At 37.0% G+C, this 17,278-nt stretch overlaps 1 protein-coding gene across 1 annotated transcript in view; it reads right to left on the minus strand.

Annotated features, from left to right (window-relative positions):
* The window catches only part of UNC13C (unc-13 homolog C), a 709,455-nt gene that overhangs the window by 396,055 nt on the left and 296,122 nt on the right, over positions 1-17,278 (minus strand). The window contains exons 5-6 of the mRNA XM_081108846.1: positions 5,179-5,201; positions 4,537-4,601 (exon numbers count right to left, since the gene is read on the minus strand). Coding sequence (XP_080964972.1) covers positions 4,537-4,601; positions 5,179-5,201 — 88 coding nt within the window. The remainder of the gene's footprint in view (positions 1-4,536; positions 4,602-5,178; positions 5,202-17,278) is intronic.

The following is a 17,278-nucleotide window of genomic DNA, read 5'->3' on the forward strand; positions in this document are numbered from 1 at the left end:
ATATATATATAGAGAGAGAGAGAGAGAGAGAGAGAGAGAGAGATCGCATAGATACAGACAACAGTGTGGTGGTAGCCAGAGGGGAAGGGGGATGGGTGGAGGTGGAGGTAGGCAAAGGGGGGATAAATAGGGACAGAAAGAGACTTTGCTTTGGGCAGTGTGTGGGTGATATGGTGTGTAGATGTTTGGTTGAGTTGTACACTTGAAACCTGTATGAATTTTTTTTTATTTTATTTTTTAATTTATTGACTTCAGAGATGGAGAGATAGATAGAAACATCAATGATGAGAATCATTGATCGGCTGCCTCTTGCACGCCCCCTACTGGGGATCGAGCCCGCAACCTGTGCATGTGCCCTTGGCTGGAATCGAACCCAGGACCCTTCAGTCTGCAGGCCAACACTCTATCCATGAGCCAAACCAGCAAGGGCGAAACCCGTATGATTTTGTGAACCAATGGTACCCCAATAAAATAAATAAAATAAAATAAAATAAAATAAAATAAAATAAAATAAAATAAAATAAAATAAAACAAATAAATAAATAAATGAAAGCAACGTAACAAACACCCAAAGTTAATGTTACTAAGTCCTTACTGGGTTGGGGGCAGGATTATCTAGGCATTTTTTTCATATTAGCTCTAACTCCAATTGATAAGGAAACCACTTCGCTTTTGATCATGAATCCTCTTTTTTTGTTGTTGGAGAAACTTTTTAGATATAGATATTTCAATTGTATTTATCTGAAATTGAAGTCAAAACAGAACCTTCTCTTTTTCTATTTGGCACTCAGAGTGTCCTGCCCTTAATCAGTATTTCTTTATTTTTCTCTATCTCTGATTTTTCTTACTACTCTCAACATCACCTCTTGCTTGACAAGGTTGACTCATCCTGGCAGTGCATTGGAAAACTATCACCAGATTCCTGGAATTAAGGAAAGCAGCTAAAGCCTAGTTCAGGACCATGGACAGAAGCCAAACCTTCCTTTATACAGGCTCAAGGAGCTTCGTTCTATGAGAACTATCCTCCAGAGTCCTTAGCAGGCTAGAGAAGAAAGGGAACGGAGGTCAACATCTCTTCTTTCACACTATCTTTCTTTCCCCTTATCCCACCACTGTTTTACAAACTCCTCCCAATTCTGGTACAGACAAAGCTAGTACCTTGAGACTACAAAGTAAAAAAATACATAAAATGGCCTTGAAACCATATTCATCATACAACCAATAAAACGATTATTACAAATGACCAGGGAAGGGTGAGATTATGTCATATGGGTAAGGTGTATCATTTTTATTAATAAAGTGGTTCATATTTGGAGAAGGCACTTGTCTGACTTCATTTACTATTAGTTACTAAAGTAATTTCATCAAACTGACTTATCAAATTCTGGGTAGCCATGAGCACGCATCACTCAAATATCCCTCAGAGAAAATCTCCTCAGAGAAGTGTAGCTGGATGACAGCCTTCACCTACAGAATACACTGCAGCATTAACCCAAGGCCACATTCCTCAAGCTGCTCCCAACCAATGATTGAGCACGTGGAAGTAATAGAAATGTGGGACTTCTGCTCAATGTGGGACACCTCTAACGTGCAATCTCCTTCTAGGACTCCTCATAGATTTGACTGGCACTTTCTTATAGCCTCATTTAAAACTTTTCATACCCAGTCCTTCCTTCTCTCTCCCCTTTTTCCTCTCCCAGATGTCAGGCCCATGTCATGGTCCAAAGGCTCTTCTTGCCTGCTCTTGCTGTCTCTCTACTTCATCTCTGGGATGTTTCCTCCAAAAAGGCTCTTGAACCTCTCTAACACCATTGTGGTGTGTGCTTCTAGTATGCCCTTTAGCTTACATGTTTAACAAAAGTTACCAAGCTACTGTAAAACTACTAATGGATGTAAAATGTTAAATTGAATAATTTCACTGAAACATGCATCCATCCAGTCTTCTCTCTCTTTCAATTTCCTGTTTATCTTTTCTCTCTATATCTCCCAATTCCTTTGCTAGAACGTGTCTAAATTTACTGTGATACATGGGAAAAGTTTGACAGAATAAATTTTGGCATGTTTTTTTTTCCAGCAACATTTACAAGAAATATATGAAGAGATCAGCAGAAACCAGAAAACAGCATGGCTAGCTTCATTATCCTATTTCAATGAGTATAGACTATTCTTTCACTGCCACTTGAGAAAGGGGAGGGAATGATGACTTGGATTGGCTCTGAACTGATCAGGAATGTTGAAGGTAAAAGAGTGAACTATAAAATAGTATTGTCAAGAAGAAGCAATGGCGCCCTATTTTGAAAGTTTGCTCCAGTCTTAGTATCCCAGGACTGTAGACATTATAATATTTAGAAGAATTGTAATAATATTTCATTTTATTAAAAATAATTTTTAATAAAGAAGCAAATCTTTCTGAAAGAGGTTGTGATTGAAGGCTTTACTTAAGGGAAGGGTATCTTCAAGATTCTTCAAGGGGAAATACAGATTCAGATAATGACAAATTGTCCTAATGGCCCCTTCCCCATAGCATCAGAATTTTAAACTCCCTTAGAAAGTCCTTGAAATGAACAGTCTCTGAAGAAAACCATGTGGAAAGGATCTTTTCAAAATGCAAAGATGACCTATTTTAGCTAGGCATTTACACAGCTTGCACTTAACAAAAACATGAATCTAGACTAACTCTGTTGCTCTGACAATAATAAAGTCCATATTCAGACATGAGTTAGGAAAGCAAGTTGTTATGAAATGAAGGATGCCATTGGCAAGGAGGAGTTGCAGGAACTATAAGACCAGAAACTCTATTATTCTTCAAGATCTTGACATACAACATTTTTTTTCATAATTAATTGAAATTCAACTTAATTATTTTCTATGGTAACCTGTCATTCATTTTGTCAAGTTATCATGTCTAGTAAACTTGGAGAGACAGTTTGTGTGAGATAGGGACAAGAGAGTAATCCATTTTTCACTTGAATTTTCTATAGATACTTTATAATAAGCTTTTATGTAAGCTGGTTTTCTTAAATTTAAATCGTTGTGATATTACAGTAAGACTGTGAGTAAATTCTTCACCTATATAAAGACAGAAAGGTTTAAGACATAATAACACCGTAATTACTTTTACTTGAAAAAAAAATGCTATATGTTATTTTCCAGGAGCTTTAAACTTAAAATTTTATATGTTTATTTAGGTGGATGTACTTAACAGAATATTCATTTTCGAAGAATAAAACTATTATAAATATAACTGAAAGTATTTATTTGCCTAAAAACTCCCTAAAATATGCATCTAAATCTTGTTTGTATTTATATTAAATACAAATGTGTTCAAATGTCAACTCTAATAAAGCAACTAATCTGCCTGCCTATACTATGAATAAGCTTTAGTCCACCCATAACAAATTAACAATTTGTTATGTGTTTGCTGCAGTATCATTTACAATAATACCACCTATAAATATCCTTAAAAATCAATGGAAAAATGAACAAATAAATATTACATAAATATTTTAAAATATTTGCATCACTTAGAAATAAGGAAGTGAAAAGTTTCCCAAGACATGCTGTTAGATGGAAAAAATAAAATGAAAGGGAAAAGGAAACCATGAGTTGCAGATACAATATAGCACAGTAAGACTCTGGAACTAGACTAACAGGGTTTGAATATTGATTTTGTCACTTACTGGCCGTATGAAGGGGAAGTTTGTTTTTTAAAACTATTTTATACATAGGTGCTCTCATTTGTAAAATGGAAGTCAAAATAACACTTACCTCATAGGGCCATTGTAAGTATCAAACAAGTCATTATACATAAAACAATTGTAAAAGTACCTGCTACAAAGTCAACACTAAACTAGAGCTTGTTTATTTATACACAAAATAGCCTAATTTATGCTAAATATATAGCGATACACAATATAAAACAATTTTCTTTGAGCTTAGATATGTATGCAAGCACACAGAAAAGGTCTGAGAACATAAATGGCAAACGGATACCAATGTATAATTATGAGCATTCAAGGCAATCTTTTATTTTGTTTGCGTATTTTACATATAGAATATAATTCATACATTATTCTGTGATTCAACTTTAAATACTTTTGATCCATCCATTAAATACCACTCTAAAAATGTTAGTGGAGATTACATTCATTAACTCGTTGACATAGAAAACTGTTTACACACACATCACTAAGTACCAACAAGCAGATCAAAGTTAGTATTAACTGTATGAATATGAACACATTTAGTAAAATTATGTGTTTGTATTTGTGTATGGAATGTTAATGTTAATACCTAATCTGGTTAGGTGATTTTGATATAGAGTCTTTGTATATAGATACACATATACATAATTATACATATATATTTTTTTTAAAAAAAACACTCTAAGAGCTACTTTATGGTGAAAAAAGAAAGCAACAGTGAGGCTATCTAATTAAACCACATGCAACATCCTGCATTCAAAATATATGCTGAGAGCACGGCCAAGTACTACTGACGAAAGGAATACTTTAGAAAGGTTACGAATGTACTTACCCACCAAATGCCTGGAGCGCAGAGAATTTGGAAGCATCCAAACCATTGCCACTTACTATTCGAGCCTTAAATAAAACATGAGGAAGAAAAAGAAAGAAAGAAAAGAAAACAGACTTTTAGCATAGAGGGGAATTTGGGACATGGGTCAACTGCACTAGACACATAACACCTGGTATGACAAATGCTAAGCAGGGTCAGCTCCAAGTCAAAGCTACATGTTTTTGTGAGCGGAGGTTTTGAAATGAGCTGTCAGCATTTAAACAAAGGCACTGGCAGAGTCCAGGAAAGTAAATCATATTACAAATACTGTTCGCCCTTAAAACTCAGTATATGCAGTGAAGATCATGAGTCAGTCCAGGAGATCATGATTAGCCAGACTTAAGAACAGATGCTGAGTTTGACCGTAGCAGACCCCTAGGTTGGCAAGTGTAAGCTAGAGAAGCGCAGCTGGCAAGGTGTAACCTCTTCATAAATGCAACATATCGGGGGCACACTTACAGGACAACCAAAGGATGGAAAGCTGTGAAAACATGCACATTTCACAACTAAAACAGAGGAACCAAAACAGGTCTAATATGTCACAAACAAACATGTACAAAAGACAAGATCCCTCAGCAGGGAAGAAAATGCATGATTGAAAACCTTTTCATCCACAGAACTGCTATCTGAAAGAGAATCAGGAAAAGAAGGGATAAATGTTACATGGAGTACTTTTCAAGAAATCACTTAAGCATGCACATGAACAAAGTGTTACTACGTTACATTATTTAAAATCATAAATGAACAGAATTTCAAGGTTGAACTCCAAGGGGAGATGGCTAGTAGGTCCTCATAATTTCAAAGAGTTGAAAAATGTGCCAGAATGCTTGAAAAGTAGCACAGGGTGATCACGGGATTTAATGAGAGACAATGTGTCATACAAAGTAAAGAACACAGTTGAAGAATCGGAAGTCCTAGGCTCCAGCTGAGGTTCTGCCACTTACTAAGCACACTGGGCACACCACTAAATTCTCTAGAGTCTATACCTAACTTTAAAAAGGCCCCTGATACGATTCCTATTTGCTTCCAAACTTTGCTGAGAGGGTCGACTGAGATCCATATATTCAAAAGTAAACCTCAGACAACTAGATTAATTGAGGATATTTTACTAAGGGGTTCTTTATTTATGGATTCTCATATCAGAGAACCTAAGAGCTACAAGAGTAATTAAATGCATTCCATTTTGTACATAAGAAAACTGATGCCAGGAGGGGGTAAGTGATTTGGTTAAGATCACAAGGCTAGTAAGGGCAGAAGTGGGGCACAAATCCAAGGCCCCTGGTCCCCCATATGCTGCCCTTTAGGTCCAAGGTTTCAGGTGTGTTGAACAGAACAGAGAGGGTTGGCTGGTCCACGCTTCTCCAGTGAAATTTTAGATAAGCCACAAAGTCAACATTTTTCAATTTCAACAGTTCAAGGGCCCAAGTAGAGAACTATACACTAATAATTTTTTTTTTTTTTTTTTTAGAACTCAAGTCTAAATCTTCCCGGCTCATTATGGCATGATCCAATTCCACCTTACAGAGTATTATTGCTCTTAAACTTATTAATTCAGCTTCGCTTATTACCATAAAGCTGAAACTATCTATGAATACAAGTTGACAGAATGAGGGAGCCAGATTGACCTTGGATACATGTAGTCCAAACCCTCATTTTTCTAGTTGAACGACAGAGAGATAAAGATTTACCCAAGTTCACAGAGTTCGGTGATGACTTTTATTGATGAAAATCTGAAATCTATTTGTTTTCTTGAATCATTAAGTATAGAATAATTACTGTAGCTAAATAATTTTGTTCAACTTTTAGAAATTTTACAGTATCTCAGGGTTATATCTTTGAAGACAAAACAACGTAAGCACAATATAAAGTAATACTAGACCACTCTTATTTATGGCCATAAATATTTTAAAATACTAAATAAAATATCAAAAATAAAATTCATCACTATTTCTGAAAAAGAATTATAATACCATATAGATTTTATTTCAAGCATGACTTAAAGTCATGGAATAACTAATGTAATAGGGCATATCAACTGGTCAGAAAATATATATCTGCATTTCAGTAGATCCCAAAAAGTCATTTGATAAAATTTCACAACCTTGTGATTTTTAAAAAATATAATTGGAATGAGTTTTTCTTAAGTTTAATATGTTTTTTAAAAATGAAAGTTATTAAAGTCATCAACTTCGTGTGAAATATTAGGGCATTGTTATTATTATTAAAAACAAAACAAAAATACCTACTACCATTAATTTAACAGATTTTTGGAAATTCTGACCAACATATTAAAACATGAAATAGAAAAAATAAACAATGTAAGTATTAAAAGACAGGATACAATGTTGTTGTTATTTTCAGGAATTACAATTTTAAACCCAGAAAACAAACAAACAAAACCCTGGTCAGCTATTAGGGTTACTAAAATAGTTATTAAAGTGAATATACATAACCAGTTCATAAACAAAATAAAACAATAATAGTATGTTATTTCACACATACTATCAGCAACTAGCTTGAAAAAACAATGACATGAGATATGATTTCAAATACTCAAGAGTTGACATCTCCCACTGAAAACTGATTTCTATTCCCAATAACTGGTTTTTATATCAACCATCTCACTAAAATAAGGATAATCCAAATAAAGTATTCAGTTATTTTTCAGCATCTGATTCTAATCATACATTCCAGTTCTTTCATTCAATGATTAATTCAATGTTTTATTCATTCACTGAACACATTTTTATTATCAACCAACCCTTTTTGTTCATTTCCACTCTTTTCTTGTCTACCTGTGATATTTCCCCCCTTGAAACCTTTCTAAAATACAGGCACAATCACATATCTTCCCTTTTTAAAACCCATCAATGTTATCCAATGCCCACATGAGAGAAAATCAGATTTGTGTATACTGCTGGCTGATGGCTGGTCAGACCTCATTCACAACCTACCTATACTTTTGTCCCAGTTAAATTCTTGCCCTTTCATGTTTATGCCATGCTCTTTGATACTTTGTGCCTTTGTATTTTCATTTCCTTTCCTAAAACAGATACTCCTCCTTTTCAGCTAGCTAATTGCCAGTCTGCCTCCAAAACATAATTAAAGCATAACCCCTCTGTACACTGTGCATTCTTCCTCTTGGTTAATTCTTACCCTTTACTGGTTTCCTTATCTGCAATCCTCCTAGATACAAGCTCCTCAGCCATATTAATGATCTTTTCTTAACTTCTACTACATTTCTGAAATATAGATGACCAATAAATGTTTGCTGAACACTCAATAAACAACTTTAAATAAGGCACATGACTTCATGGAAGTATCTAAAAATCTGAATCAAGGAAACATTTCATCTTTCTGAACAGGGAGGAAGAATTGTCTTCAAACAGATTTGTAGATTTAAGAATTAAAAGCATAATGATAAGTTGTTGCAACTTGAAATTATCCTAATTTCAAGTGTAACTGAATTAATAAGTAAAAATTCTAAGGGTTTTTAAAATTAGAATTGTGAGGAGAGCATATACAAATATTAAAAATTCATAAAAGCTAAAACTTTATGGGCCCAGCAAATAATAGGTCAAAAGCTCAGTGAAACACAAAATATACCTTTGTAATAAACCTTTATACTTAAGAATTCAATGAATAAGAAAGGACATATGTTATTAAAGAGAAGCACTAGTCAATAAATGATGCTTAGATCATAGGTTAAATATCTGTAATATTCATTTGTATCTTTATCTTACACATATCCCGCAAAGTTCCAGATGTATTAAAAAATTAAATACAAAATAAAGAAAAGCAAGTAAAACTAGAAAAGAATATTAACCCTACGGAATGAGAAGGTATGTTTTAAACTTAGAGGTAAAAAAGTGATACCAAAAAAAGTTTGATAAATTTGTTATATTCCTTCATTACTTTTGTATATAAAACAATAAAAAATAAAAACATGTATTTGCTAATATGTTCAGCATATAAAAAGAACATACATGTCTATAAAAATGATAATACTCCCGTAAATAGATGCTTAGGAATGCGACTAGATAATTCACAAATTAGAAGGCAACAAGAGTAAATAAGCACGAAAAAATATCGAATTTATAAAAGACTATCTAATCATGATTATAAAATTAACAGACTTGAATAATGATAACTTTAATGATATTACAAATAATTCCCAAGGCTGTTGATAGTATTGAACTTGACATTATGATGCATGGTTGATGACAAAGAAAATGATAATAAAATAGTCATGAACTTTTGGTGATGTCTAGTGATTGTTTTGATGAGGAAATTCCTGTTTTGGAAGTTGATGCTACAGGAATTATTTTTGTTATGGATTGAATTGTGTCCTCCAAAATTTATATGTTGAAGGCCTAACCCCCTGGGCCTCGGAATGTGGCTTAGATAAGATGAGGTCTTACTGGAGTAGCCTGGTCCCCAATCCAATATAACAAGTGTCCTTAGAAAAGGGAGAAATTTGGAGATAAATGTACACACAGAAAAATATTAGGTAAAGATTGGAATTATGCTGCCACAAGCCAAGGAACTATCTACTGGAAGCTCTGAGAAAGCCCTGGACAGATCCTTCCCTAAAAAGAGGGAACATTTCCCTGTCAATTTGCCTTGATCTGACTTCTACACTCCAGAACTGTGAGACAATACATTTCTGTTATTCTGTGTCACTCAATTTATGGTACCTTGTTACATCATCCCTAGAAAAATAATATAATTTTAAATACTGAAAATAAATGTATGTGTAAAGATCTGTATTGTTTCATAATTTACAATAAAATATTGGAAAAAAGGTATATGTGAACAAGTATAGACATATGGATTGAAAATTATGCTCTATGGTCTTGATGTAATAATTTGAAACTATTAAAATAAATAGATTTAAAAGACTATCAAAAATGTTAAAAATATTTATGGTGTATATACATCTGTTATACATGATACATATATATGTACCCAATACACACACAGGATGGCTTTATTCTCTAATAACTTGCCTTTTATTCCACATTAGTTGTTTTGTTTAGTCAAATTCTGGCTAAACCTCTGAAATGACATACAGAATACTTCCTATAATGCTGCTCCAAATGCTTCTTGTCTTAGAAGTCATATCATCTACCAAGGTCATTTTGTAGTTCAATTACTTAATATCATTAATATAGGACCGTAGTATCTCTATCTACTTTATAGTGAAACCTCCTCTGTAAATGGGATTAAAACTAGTTAAATATTTTTAAACTTAGAAAATATTTATAAGGTGAACATCACTATTCAACCATGCTGCACGAGAACCTAGAAAGCTAAAACTCTAACCTTATAGAACTGCACACCATATGCATGCATCTCCTGAGTATTAAACCTATCAGAGGTTCTTGTGTTTATATCCCTGAGAAATAAATTCAAATGTGATTTAAGATAACATATGACATCCTTAGCTCTCAGTTTATCACCATATATGAGCGAAATCAGAAAGTTTGAGCAGATTATATCTAAAGCTCCTAGCTCTAAATGCTATCATTTTGTATATATAATGAATTTCAGTATAACAAAAAATATTTGCTGATTACCACCAAAAGTAAATGTCTTAAAGTAATACCTAATGCCTAAATTTGAGATATTTCACAATTTTCTAAAATAAAAGTAAAAATTGTGTTCCTTCTCTTGTTTTTTTCCATTATCTAACATACTTTTTGAAGGGAATTTGCATGGAAGAGATCTTGACATTTGTAAAGATTGATTTCTATACTCATGTATTTTAGCAATTTTTCTTAAACTTCTTTGTTCTAAAGTCCTTCAATGATAATATAAATCTTACACTGGGGATAATATTGCTCACTAGCTGCTTTGAAGATAGGTTTGGTTTATCAAAATACATGTGACTTTTAAAGTATGTATAGTATGCCTGAAAGTCATGAGATGGGAGCTGCAAACAGTTCAGAGGAAAACCTATAATGTAATCAGAGGGTTGCTGAGTTGCCATTACTTTTAGTTATTTTTTATTGTTAATTTTTACTTTTTTCTTTATTAAGGTATTATATATGTGTCCTTATTCCCCCATTACTCCCTACAGCCCCCAGCTCATGCCCTCACCCCCCTAGTGTCTGTGTCCATTGGTTAGGCTTATATGCATGCATACAAGTCTTTTGGCTGATCTCTCCCCCTTCTGCCCACCCTCCCCTGCCTTCCCTCTGAGGTTTGAGGGTCTGATCGATGCTTCTCTTTGTATCTATTTTTGTTCATTAGTTTATGTTGTTCATTATATTCCACAAATGAGGGAGATCATGTGAAATTTATCTGTCTCTGGCTGACTTATTTCACTTGGCATAATGCTCTCCAGGTTATTAAAATGTCCATATTACCCAAAGCAATCTATAGATTCAATGCATTCCCCATTAAAATACCAATGGCATATTTCACAGACCTAGAATGAACTCTCCAAAAATTCATCTGGAATAAATAAAGACCCCGAATAGCTTGAGCAACCCTAAGAAAGAAGAATAAAGTTGGAGAGATCTCAATAGCAGATATCAAACTATATTACAAATCCACTGTTCTCAAAACTGCCTGATAATGGCATAAGAACAGACATATATACCAACAGAATAGGATAGAGAACCCAGAAATTGACCCAAACCACTATGCTCAATTAATATTTGACAAAGGAGGCAAGAGCATACAATGGAGTCAAGACAGTTTCTGCAATAAATGGTGTTGGGAAAATAGGACAGATACATGCAAAAAGAAATGAAATTAGACCACCAACTTACACCATACACAAAAATAAACTCAAAATTTATAAAGGATGTAAACATAAGACAGGAAACCATAAAAATCTTAGAGGAATCCACAGGCAGCAAAATCTCAGACATGCCGAAGCAATACCTCCACTGATACAGCTGTTAGGGCAATGGAAACTAAAGAGAAAATAAACAAATGGGACGACATCAAAATAAAAAGCTTCTGTACAGTAAAAGAAACCATAAAAAAAAACACAAGAAAGCCCACTGCATGGGAAAATATATTTGCCAATGTTATCTCCGATAAGGTTTTAATCTCCAAAATTTACAGGGAGCTCATACAACTTAACAAAAGTAAGATAAACAATCCAATCAAAAAATGGGCAATGGACTTAAATAGATACTTTTCCAAAGAGGACATACAGAAGGCCAAGAGACATATGAAAACATGCTCAAAGTCACTAATCATCCGAGAGATGCAAATCAAAACAACAATGAGGTACCATCTCACACCTGTCAGAATGGCTATCATCAACAAACAACAAGTGCTGGAGAGGATGTGGAGAAAAAGGAACCCTCGTGCACTGCTGGTGGGAATGCAGACTGGTGCAGCCACTGTGGAGAACAGTATGGAGTTCCCTCACAAAACTAAATATGAACTCCCATTTGACCCTGTGATCCCACTTCTAGGAATATATCCCAAGAAACTAGAAACACCAATCAGAAAGGATATATGCACCCCTATGTTCATAGCACCACAATTTACCATAGCTAAAATTTGTAAACAGCCTAAGTGCCCATCAGCAGATGAGTGGATTAGAAAACTGTGATACATCTACACAATGGAATACTATGCTGCTGTAAAAAGGAAGGAACACCATTAACCTTTAGAATATACCTCTACTAAGTGCTAAATACTGTGCAAAGCCCTTTATTGCTTTTTTTATTGAATCATCTCAACTGTCTTGAGAGGTATCAATATTTTGTTACATGCTGCCAGTCAGAGAAAGCACTTTGGCATTTCTCACATTTCAGTCCATTCTGGATGTAATGGGTGGGTGCTGAGTGAGAGACTAATGCTAGTGCAATGCATATTTCACTCTTTTGTTCAGTTCTATCCTAGGGGTAATCAGAAAAATTGAGTCAAAATAATGTTTACTATCCTATCTAATAAAGAGGGAATATGCTAATTGACCCTCACACTGTCGCAAAGATGGCAGAGCCCACAGACAATAGGAGGGAATATGTTAATTTACTGCCCCACCCTCAAAGATGGCAGTGCCCACAGCCAATTAGGAGGGAATATGCTAATTGACTGCCATACCCTCAAAGATGGTGGCGCCCACAGCCACATGATGGCAGCACCCAGTCCCTTCAGCCCCACTCTGCATGCCTGCCTCTGGAGACCCCCAGTCCCCTTGGCCCCCCAGCCGCTCAGGTTCGGCCCGGGGCACATGCAAGCCTTGGATGGCAGCTGCCCAGCCACCAAGGGCCGGCCAAGGCTTGCGCTGCCAGCAGTGGCAGAAGCAGAGGTGTGATGGGGCATCGCCTTCCCCTAATCGCTGGGTCACCTCTCACCCCTAGGGCTCCCAGACTGTGAGAGGGGGCAGGCCGGACTGAGGGATCCCCCCTCTCCAGTGCATGAATTTTCATGCACTGGGCCTCTAGTATGATATAAATATGAGAACACAGATCTCCTAACTCTATAGCCAGAAAGGATGTTGGTTTTGAAAAAAAAAATCATGCAGAAGATGATTTATGAGTGGGTGTTTGTCAGGTGAATGAAAGAATTCTTGGCAGAGGGAAAAGAACTTATCTATCCATTGAAGCCTGGCAGAGTATAGAGTATTAGGAACTGAAACATGGAAGTGTGATAGTAAAGAATTTTAAGAAATGAAAGGTGAATGGAGTTCATAGCATTAAAGTCATTATATAATCTATTAAGGAATTTAAAAACACTATAATTGCAATTTGAAATCACAGACTGTTTTCAAGCAACACAGTGACATGTAACATAATCAGACTTTTATTTTCTGTTTTTGAAAATTCAAGCCAGTCTTCTGGATAATAAAGCAGAATAATATATAAAAGTATTCTATGTTCTGGTTCACCTAACCCACAATTCCATACATATGCACAAATTCTAGGTAACAATTTTTAAACTTTAATACATATCCAAGCTCATTAAAAAAGCAAAAATAATCCCCCAATCACTACAAATGAAGTGGCAACTCAAAACTAATGGAGAATAAAATAAATGCCAAAAATGCATTGAAAAGGGTTATTGGAAAAATTCATTCATTCAGCAAACACTAAGCAAGTGCCCCCGAGTGCAAAGGGGTAAGAATATAACATTTGAAAATAAAGATAAATGCCAATATTTTTCATGGAACTTTAATAGTAAGTCCACATCACAAAATCTGTGCACAGGAAAAAGGTAAAACTATTATTAGAGCTACCTGGATAGAGCATGAGTCAATACAGTGTAAATACAATCACAATATAAATTCAAGAGATAAAAATTATCTAGGAGCATGAGAAAAAACAAGAAAAATTTCATCCATCTAGAGACATAAATGAAAAACATTTACCCATGAAAAATGGAACTTCAGGCCTGTACCAAGTGTGGGTTCAGGATTCACATCAAACTTAAATACATTTATTCTTTTCACATAAAATACTATTTAAAATGATGATGCAGGAGGCAAGTCCAAGATGGTGGCATAGGAAAACCCTGAACTCATGCTCTCCCAGACATACTAAATACATAGTTACATATCAAGTAATTCCTTCTGAAGAACAACTGAGAGCTGGTTGAACAACTTCTGCACAACAAATAGGAGAGCACATAAAGAAAGGTAGGAGAGATAGAGAAGCAGTAACCATGGAAACCCTCCCTCAAGGGAACAATCAGTAGTAGGAAGGGATATCACTGAGGGGCTGAGTACAGACTCAACTGTCCTGGGGCACAATGATAGTAATTTAAAGAGCACCTCGGCTATACATGGGGAAAAATAATTTAATCACTCTAAGACCTTTGCCAAACAGATGGGGAGCTGCAGAAACTCAGAATTTGTGGGAACTCTCCAGGATCAGAGGTGTCAAAAGCACAATTGTTGATGTTCCCCTTACACCTAGGTAGCATCATTGGAGCAATATCCAAGAGCCCTAACCAACCTGAAAGCCCACCACAGTGCATCCTGGACTACCTTGGCTAGTGCTTGCACCAGCCCAAGCCAGATGTTCCATCAGGGTGCCACAGGAGCCATATTCCTTGGGCCAGCCCTCCCTCCCCCCACCCGATATGACCTCCAGATCTTGCAACTCCTTAGCCATGTAGCCTGAGAAACCCTGGTGGGTGCCTTGTCCCAGCTCCAGCCAGGACACCATGGGTGCTTCATTTGACTGCTTTGGCACTAGCCAGCTTGCCAAAGCCATCCAGTCCATATAGTCTACAGAGAGGCCGGTCTTATACAAGGCCACTCCTTCAAGATTAGGAGAGGTAGCTATTTGTTTAAATCATAGAAACAAAATGAGGAGACAAAAGAATATTTTCCAAATGAAAGACAAGAAAATACCCTATAAAGAAATGGAGGTAAGTAACCAAGAAGCTTGGGAGAAGAATAAAGGAACACAGTGAGAATAATAAAGAATTAGAAAAAAAATAAAAAAGAACCAATTAGAGCTGAAGTATACAATAACTGAAATTAAAAAAAAAAACAACAACACAAAACGAAACAAAACACTTTAGAGAATCAACAGCAGTCTAAATAATATAGAAAAATTAGATTAGTGACCTCAAAGACAGAATAGTGAAAAACACCCAATCAGAACAGAAAAAAAAATGAATTTTTAAAAAAGTTTAAGGAACCTCCAGGACAGTATCAGGCATACTAACATTTATATTATAAAGGTTGCAGAAAGAGAAGAGAGAGAGAAAGGGGCAGAAAACATACTTGAAGAAATAATGACTGAAAAATTGAAGAAGAGCACAGGCATCCAGATCCAGAAAGCACAAAGTCACAAATAAGATGAACCCAAAGAGACCCACATCAAGACATATAATTAAAATGCCAAAAGTTAAAGACAAAGAGAGAACCTTGAAGGCTTCAAAAGGAAAACAACTAGTCACTTACAAAGGCTCTATTTATATATATCTAAATTTATACTAGAGGCCCGGTGCACAAAATTCATGCGGGGCTGAGGTCCCTCAGGCTGGCCTGCACCCTCTCCAATCTGGGACCCCTTGGGGGATGTCTGACTGCCGGTTTAGGCCCTATCCCATAGGACATCCCTCTCGTAATCTGGGACCGCTGGCTCCTAACCGCTCGCCCGCCTGCCTATCTGATCATCCCTAACCCCTCTGCCTGCCTACCTGATAACCCTAATTGCGTCTGCCTGCCGGCCTGATCGCCCCTAACTTGTCCCCCTGCCAACTTTATGTCCCTTACTTTGCCCCCCTGCCAGCCTGATTGATCCTAATTTGCCCCCTGCCAGTGTGATTGACCCTAACTTGCTCCCCTACCAGCCTGATCACCCCTAGATGCCTCTGCCTCAGCCCCTGGCCTAAGCTGCAGTCTGGCCAAATGACAGGTCACCATGAAGTGCATGGAGCACCTCTTGGGCCCTCCCCCACAGCCCACAGGTTTCGATTGCAGCAAGGCTGATGGCCAGAGGGCAGGTGGCAGTGGGCTTGAGGCTGTGAAGGTCCCAGGCTCAGGCATCCATGGGCAGCTATGAAGAGCCAAGGCATGGCTGCGAAGGGACAGGCTCAGGCAGCTGAAGTCTGGCCTCCCTCTGCAGGAGGCGACCTGGCAGATCAGGGGAAGGCGCGGCCCTCATTACCCTACTGCTGCTGCTACTGTCACTGCTGGCCTGAGCCTAGGCCCTTCGCAGCTGTGTCTCGACCCCTTGCAGCCACCTGAGGCTGCCTGAGCCTGGCACTTCACAGCAGTGCCTTGGCCCTTCACAGCTGCCCATGGCTGCCTGAGCCTGGGACCTTCACAGCCTCAAGCCTGCCGCAGCCTGCCACCAGCCTTGCTGCAATCGAAGCCTGTGGGCCATGAGGGAGGGCCCAAGAGGTGTTCCGTGCACTTCATGGTGACCAGTCGTTTGGTCATTTTGGTCATTGCCTTTGGTCATCCCTCATGGCCCCCCTGCCAGACTGGTCACCCTATGCAGCCTGCCTGTTTGGTCATCCATCTGTTCGTTTCTGTGTGATGACCCCTGGCTCTTTATATATATATTCATATATATGCCTAAGCAACCATTATGACCAGTGGACCAAACAACTGGTCAACCAGTCGCTATGATGCGTACTGACCACCAGGGGGCAGATGCTCAACGCAGGAGCTGTCCCCTGGTGGTCAGTGTGTTCCCACAGCTAACCTCCCATAGCTAGACAACCTCCCATAGTCCCTCCCCCTGGCTAGCCAGCCAACCTTTGCGGTTCATTTTTCAGGACTGGGCGAGACATCCCCGATTGCCGGCCAGGCTGAGGGACTCCACCCATGCATGAATTTGTGCACTGGGCCTCTAGTATTCTATAAGGCTCTCAGCAGATTTGTCAGCAGAAATTTTTAGACCAGAGTGGGTGACAGGATCTATTTAAAGTGTTAAAATAAAGAAATATACAATTTTAAATACTCTACCCAGCATGGTTATTATTCAGAATTGGAAAAGGAGATAAGTGCTTCCCAGACAAACAAAAACTAAAGAGTTCATCAGCACAAAAACAGCTTTACCAAATCCATTAACATTTCTTTTTTTAATTGGAAAAGAAAGGTCATAACCAGTAATAAGAAACTATATGAAAAAAAAATCTCTTGTAAAGGCAAAATATATAGTAGAGGTAGTGGATCAGCCACTTAAAAGCTAGTATGAAGGTTAGAAGACAATAGTGGCAAAATCAACTATATCTATTTAAAATAGGGGATACAAAACAAACATTTATA

Source organism: Myotis nattereri (genome assembly GCF_964212035.1).
Source record: "Myotis nattereri genome assembly, chromosome: 1".
NCBI lineage: Eukaryota > Metazoa > Chordata > Mammalia > Chiroptera > Vespertilionidae > Myotis > Myotis nattereri.